General features: G+C 40.5%; 1 protein-coding gene across 5 annotated transcripts in view; it reads right to left on the reverse strand.

The window, feature by feature from the left end:
* si:ch73-103b11.2 (GRIP and coiled-coil domain-containing protein 2) overlaps positions 1-5,684 on the reverse strand; it is a 53,143-nt gene extending 47,459 nt beyond the window's left edge. For 3 of the 5 annotated variants that reach the window (XR_009665958.1, XM_061028910.1, XM_061028908.1), the window contains exons 1-2: positions 4,861-5,684; positions 2,139-2,216 (exon numbers count right to left, since the gene is read on the reverse strand). Coding sequence is in view for 4 of the 5 variants with exons in the window: in XM_061028910.1 (XP_060884893.1) it covers positions 2,139-2,216; positions 4,861-4,980 (198 nt within the window). In the remaining variant the exon portion in view is untranslated. The remainder of the gene's footprint in view (positions 1-2,138; positions 2,217-4,860) is intronic. The other 2 variants (XM_061028911.1, XM_061028909.1) reach the window with 1 other exon arrangement.
* Positions 5,685-7,655: the final 1,971 nt, after the last annotated feature.

A 7,655-nucleotide genomic window follows, 5' to 3' on the forward strand; every position in this document is an offset into this window, starting at 1 on the left:
ATGTGAAGAAGTTGTGTGTGGGTTTGACAGCTGTTTATTTATTATGAATTGACCAATTTAATCATGCCAGTTAAGTAACTGTCACAAGTACAGGCAGATATTTGATTATAAAGCCACAGATTCAATATTGGATCTGTATTAACACATCTATGTATTTTACAATTAAAATCCTGAATCTCATAGACTACTCAGTACACCTCCGGATATAAACACTTGGCCACATGAAGGAAGCATGCACAAACAAACAGAACATACACAAGAGTATGAAGCCTTTGGGAAACAGTTGCAGCACAGTTCTTAGTTGGCAGAGTTTCAGGCTTTACCACATCACAAGTTTTAAAGCTGGCTGGAAACCCATTTTCATCATGCTCCAAAAAGGTCCATCATCCAGTTTTTAGTTTGCTTATACTATATTAATTAAAGGTTCAAGATAAAAGGTTAAAAGAAGAACAAAACCTATTTAAAGTAGGACCTAATATTACATTTTTTGTAACATTGGCCATGCCCAGATCTGTCTTAAAGGTTACATATTAATGCATTAATTCTATATCTGAGAGTATCATGTTGGTGTGACAAATGTACCCCACAATACTGAGGAATACTGATTTGTTTTTTTTAAACAGCAAGTTTAAATGTAGCACATAGTGGAGTCAGGGTTTCTCTTGGTAATATTGATACTTATATGTCAATGATATGTTGAAAGTATCCATTGATCTCTTTCTGAGCTCTCCACTGACCCCCCCCCCCCCCGTTATCTTAATGCACCGTTTTGTCTCAGTATTAAATAACCAGCTCTCCTATTCCAACCGGGCCCAATCCATTAAATATTGAGAGGTGCTTGTAACCTAAAAAGGCATTGGAAGGACTCCACAGGGATGCTGATAAGCTTCACGGGTTAAGTTGGCAGGAGTTATCCATTAAAGATATCCACAATAAAGTAATAGAGGTAAATTCTGAAGGACAAATTAGAGTCTCCAAGCCACAACTAGTAAGGGTTAGGGTTAGTGAGTAGTTGTAAGTAGTCCTAAAACATGACTCATCCATCATGTCAGCTCCTTTTCTCTGTTATTTACTTGTTGGTCATTTTACACCAAACCAACCAGCTCACCTCAGCACTGCGTTCAGGCCAACAATTATTCCCCCACAGTAAAAATCTGATTGTAAGAATAGGCAGAACACACCAGCGATTACGTCAAAGCGACAGCAGCGAGCTGTTGACAGCAGTTGAATTGAAGGATCTGGAGGTGCTTTTCACCAAAACCCATATGGAAGCCATCAGTGTGGCTGTGAGAACTGGGACTTTTCCTCTCTCCTCCCCCACACTCTCCCAACTCCTCTTTGGGATGCACCACCACAGAGTAATCTGGGAGAGCTGATAAAGGAAGCTGTGCAACAGAAAAGGGCTCTCATTACATGTTGCTAAGGGAGTAGGACTGATAAAAATAATAGTCAATACAAGACTCATTATGGCATGAGAATGAGGAGTTTTCTGATAAAGGCCCGAGGCTCCCATAGGAAGCTGCTGAATCCCTGACACAGCGACAGAAGAAGCAAAAAAAAAACAGACCTGCTGTTTGTCAAATGTCAAATGAGTGCCAGACTGTTGAGCAGAATTAAAAGAAGGGCTACTAGAGGCATTGTTTCTCTTGGAGCTGATAAATCTAAATCAAAGCTATACAACTTTGATTCTTGAATATTGATGTTTATACCTTTTCAACTATTATAACACAAATATCTACAAAATGTCAATAGTAGAGGCAAAAACTCACAAGTGACTTCATAAATGTAAGAAGCTATAACAATATTTCATCTTCTCTTATGCCTATTAGAAATGCATATTTTGTGCAATTCGTTACACCAAATGAAGTTTATACTTTGCTTGATGTTCAAACTTTCCACTTTGTGCTAGCATAGAGTTTTTCATGTTTTTCCTCTTGAATAATTACCCCCTCTCTGTTGAAAAACAATAAGCATGAGCAGAAGCTGCAGACGATGAGTGAAATAAACACGAGTTGTGTTTTCATGACGCAGTAACAACATTTCCTTCATAAAGAGGGAATCAGAAAAATGTGCAGAGACAAAACTATGCCCCATGTTGTGAACATAATCCACTCAAGCCCAGCAGAGGAACCACTTACCCGAGATCTGTGCAGAGGATTGTCAAAATTTGTTCCCTCTGGTGCCAGCAACAGCCACCCTCCATACACAGGTTTTGCCTGGTGAGGGAAAAACACAATTGCAGTGTTGAACGCAAACACTAAAGCAGGAACATTAACATATTGATTAGCAGATCAATAAAGCACATTTTGATCCAGTGAAGGAGTAGCTGGAGGCCTGTACATGGTTTACACTCTAAAGTTGTGACCAGACAGGATTGTGCTGACAAACACACATTTTAGCCTAATAACAGAAAGGTGTGTCTTAGTCACAACTTGCTGCCCAGAGGCTACATTCTCCAGCTGGCTCAATCCCAGAGTACCATGCTGCCCTGAAAAAAAGAAAAAAGGAAAGGCTAACACACATGATTTTCCCTCTGATCCTCTAAGTGGATGGACTAGTGGGTGGAACGGGGCAGCTAAAGGCAGAAGTTAGCAAAACAGTGGATCAGAAACAGGAGAGTAGCACAGGGTCTGAGCGCTTTAGTGGCTACAGATTTGCAATTCAAACTCATAACAAGACATGCAAGTTGGCCTGGCCGGTCTGGTACAACCTTGAACTTCAGCCACACTAGTAGTGTTTGTTTGTTTGTTGAGTCAAAAAAGAAAAACCCTGTAGAACAACTGCAGGGTTGTGTAAACAGGAGCACACATTGTACTTAACGTGTATACCACCAGGTATCCACCTAAAGACCTTAACAAATTAAGAAGGTTACATAATTCAACTGCAAGTCTCTGGAACACAAGCCTGCAAATCAAGTTGGAAAAGCTTTTTGCACCAGCCTTGCACCTCCATGTGTCCCACTATCAGTGGTTTTGATTACAGTCATAACTTCAGAGATAATCCAGCATCACTGCTCAGCTGAGTGACTCTGTAAACAAAGAGGATGTAACAGGAATGTTCTATCATATGTCCTCCTAACCCATTTCACCTCGCAGGGCAAGACTTTCTGCAAAAGGAACAGCATCCATCTGTGGGAAAGACGACCTGAGAGGTTATGACACCTTGCAGATGTTATTTGATAATGGGTCTGCAGGAAAGGGTAGTTCCCACCAGTGTTGAGAGAATCACACTTCTGCTAGGACACTAGCTTCCCCCTGTCTGTGAAGAATCTAAAGACCATGTATATTAAGATTAAGATTAAGATTTACTTTTATTGATCCCCGCAAGGGGAAATTTCAGTTTTTACACTCTGTTAGTCATGAACACACACTGAAATATACACACACATGCAGAAACAGGATCCTATGGACATGCACTAATGGAGAGATGTCAGAGTGACAGAGCGGCCCACAGTGGGCGCTCCTGAGCTGATGGTGGGGAGGGGGTTCGGTGTTCAGCAGTGCTCAGGAGGTGATCTGGCACCTCTCCAGCTACCAGACCAACTTCCATATTTGCTCTGCACCAGGACTTGAACCGGCGACCCTCCGGTTCCCAACCCAAGTCCCTACAGACTGAGTTACTGCCACCACATATATGTACAGACACTTTCTCCTTACATGACCTGACAGCAGCTTGATAACAAGTCCTCCTGAGAAAGAGGAATAGACAGGATGAATCTAGGTCACATATACCCTTCAATAGTTCAGTGTTTAAATTGAGTCTTTAAAGTGTGGTTGTGTGTTTTCATTTTGCAACATTCACGACCCCCATCATAAATGACTGTGTAATACTGCACCAAGGGACAGCGTGGGTCTGTGAACTTCTGTCATAGGCCGGTCGATGAGGCAACAAAGAATAAGACTTGCAGTCCATCAGGATCTACTTGAGGTAGGACTCAAACAGAAAGACTGTCCTGGGCCACACAATAAGGTTGATAATCAGTGGGTGAGAAATTCTCCTCAGAAGGACAAATAACCTCAAGACCATCTCCAATCTGACAACTAAGAATATATTTTTAATATGTGAAAAGATTTGTAATGCTGCTGTACGGGATTGATGCAAACAAAATGTTGTTGTGTTCTTTTATAAAAATCTATCTATTCATCTCCAATGACAAACACATTGGTCATGATGGGGGACATCACATTAATATTTTCCAATTTTAGCTCAATATAAGTCCTTATAATGACAAGCTGTAGACGATATCAACAGAAGAAGAATTACTGCCAGGAGTGTAATTCATCCAAACTTTCTCCCTGGATAAAGGTAACTCTTTAGCCTATCCCAATCAGCTTAGCAGGAGGACTGATCACGATACAGTGTGACCTGATGCCACCATTCATGGACTGCCAAAAGCAACAACACAGTTCAGCAGGCAGTGTGGGTGAAACAAATGCAATTGTGATATTTTAACTTAATGTAAACAACTATTTAGATTTGTTTAAGTCTCCTATAGGGGCTCTAAGGGGGGGGGGGGTATTGACTGCTCAATTAGGCATAGTGTAAAACAGTGAAGCAATCAGGCAATATGGCAAAAGGATGGGACAATGTAGCAACAGTAAGCAGCATTTTCAACCTTAACCTTAATGATGCAACCGAAAAGATATAGGTTACAATGCTGGATGGATGAATTAAGGTCAATATGCGCCCTTGGGCTGGAAACTAATTATGTCCAATTAAGCTAACCTTTGCACTTCATGGTGTATTGACACATGACAAACAGAGCAGTGCACATCACACAGGCTTCAGTGTCACAGTCACACAGGTCAGCTCACACATATCTAAAGTATGAAATGTAAGTGTTCAAAATGAATTGTTTACCTGATTTAGGTCTTCGTCATTCAGCAAATGTGACTCTCTGGGCTTGAAGCAGTTCTGGCATTTACTTTTGTTGAAAATGTTGGCTTGAAATTTCCGACATGGATTGTCTTTGAGTGACATGATTGATGGAAAAGGCGACACAAAAAAATATCCAAGAACTCCTTGTTTTTACACACAAAAACTATTCAGTGGAAAGGGCTGGAGTCAAGTTGCTGATGGTGAAATATAATGAGACAACTTTGTAGAAGATTGGTATCAGATTCAAAGTCCGTTAACAGGTAAGAGTGCGTCGTTCACCTGTCCTGGTAGGTTACCTGAGGCGGTGAAGAACCTCTCGTTATGTGTTATCAATGATAGTCATGTTGAGAGAGGGCTCGCATCGCACAGCTAACTTTTGCTTTTCCGCTTTACAAAGAAGTTCACAAAAAAAAGTCGTGGACAGGTGTGCGCGAGCTTTTCTTAATTACGTCCTGCGACGACGTGCCGACGTTTCACAGGTGACATTCCGGGCCTCGAGCTCGCTGCAAAACGTCCCGTCAACCTCCATCGGGCGGAACGAGCTCTACGGAGGGAGGGCGTTCGGCCCCTCTCTCTCTCCGTCCTTTCTATCAAACAAGTGAGATCGCATTCATTGTCGTAAAAACTCTCTCGCTCTTCTTTACGTCTCTGTTTAAGGCCTCAAACCGTTAGGTAAGTTTAAAAACGCCATCTACTCGGCTGTCACTCCGCGGAGTCCAGAGCCTCGGGCCGCGTTCGTCTTTACACCCCTCTCGTTTGGACTGGTACGCAGTTTGCTGTGGCTGTTTTCGTGGAAATCCTCGCTCGGGCCCGCACATCCAGTTGGTGGGGAGGTGGGGAGATGGGGAGGGGCTCAGGAGAGACGGAGGTGATGAGTGGCAGCAAGCATGACCAATCAGGTTTACTGAAACGCCCACAGCCGAGCCAGCGTCCAATAGAAAGCGTAATAAACTCTCCAATACTTTCACTCATGCTTGGTGGGCTTTAAAGAGCCCTATGATAATAACCAAAACTATCTGTGAAACTGCAACGTTTTGAATATTAACCTGAGCTAACATTTTTACTGTGTATAAAAAAAAAAACAGACCATAAGCTTCAAGTTAGACTTGCTACTAGATTATTTAAAAGAAAAACAAAGTGTATTACTTTTGGCAACAAGCAATTCATGAATCAAGTAGAAGTCAACGATTTATATCATTGTTGAAATAGATAATTTTTCTGATAAAGGCCCAATGACTATGCCTAGACTTTACTAAGCCAAATCTAGGCATAGTCTTAAATATAATTGATCATTGACTTAATTGGAAGCCACATAGGCCTATAGATGATGTTAAAAGTATAATGTCAACTTGGCTGTATATTCTACACACACTTCATCGCTCTCTCTCAGCAGGCCTGTAGTGTATGACCTACTGTGAGGAAGTATAGAGTACACAGACTACAAAACAAACACATATTCTAATTATATGTTAATGAAGAAGTCTAAGAATTGTGAATCTATGTGATGATTATAAACCAACCAACTCACTTTTTATTCATTAATGTGCTCAAAATGTGATGATTGAGTTTAATTTAAAACAGCACGAATCATTTACAAAACAGAGAAAAACGTACAACCAACATGTATTCAGAGGTTTTTCCAAGTTAGAGGGAGCCGGTATGAACTTCAGGGAACAGAAAGGCGTATTTAAAAAAATAAAAAATCACTCATGGATAGTATGCAAAAGTCTTAAGCCATAAAATGTACTACACAGAAAAAAGTTCCCTCATGATCTACTTATCTGGTGAAACAAAATCACACAAAATATTTAAAATAAAATAAAAACCTCTACAGAAATGTTTGACATTTTTGATGATATGGGTATATTCTGTATAGCCCTTAACAAGGGGCTTAACAACAGATTGGTAAATAAAAGAACATTAATACTGTACATTTTATGGGGATTTCGTTTGCTGACATGATCATATCTGTCTTGTAATTGGCTGATAAAGAAAGAATCAAACGATGGTTCAGTGATGGAGGCCATTGTCACACCACTACTGCATGGCATTTTGACAAATAGAGAAAACATACTTCACAAAGAGAAGCATAAAGATGACTCTTTAATGAACCTTTTAAACATGGAAACCAATCCTGAATTCATGTTTTGATTCCCGGCTCCAGAGCACCATCTGTTGGTCTTAGACTATCAATGGCCTGGGCTAAGATTGTACAACGGTGAGGGAGCCAAATCTAATGGGTTTTAAGGATTTATGGACAGTTGGAGTTAAGACGGGGAATTTTCAATACTTCCACCATGCAACTGGTTTCATGAGTCAAAATACCAGAATCAGCTATACTGGCCAGGTATGCTGTTTGAGGACTCTGACTTTAATAAACTTCTCTCCATGTAAATATGAAGTGTTGCTCGATGTTGTGATGTGATGAAAATGCTGTCATGCGTTGCAGCATACTGGTATGGCACATGTTGTCTATTAAAAAACCACCAATCACTGCATTCACTTCATAACCATAGATAAGATGTCACGTTTAAACGTTTTTAAACTGCTTGGCGGGTGATAATGGAAACACTGCGGTACTTTGGTTATCGCTTCTTCTTCTCCATGAAGTTTATCTTCTGCAATGCTTTTTGTCATTTGGTCTTAATTAAGAGAAAGGAAAGCTCAGCTTATTAATACCTCAAAAGGCATTCTTTACCGTAGCTATTGTTGATTTTGACAAAAATATGCAGCCTTTAAAAAAATGCATGCTGTATGGAGAGAGCAGTGTTCATGAA

The sequence above is a fragment of the Labrus mixtus genome, chromosome 21, assembly GCF_963584025.1.
Source record: "Labrus mixtus chromosome 21, fLabMix1.1, whole genome shotgun sequence".
Taxonomy (NCBI): domain Eukaryota; kingdom Metazoa; phylum Chordata; class Actinopteri; order Labriformes; family Labridae; genus Labrus; species Labrus mixtus.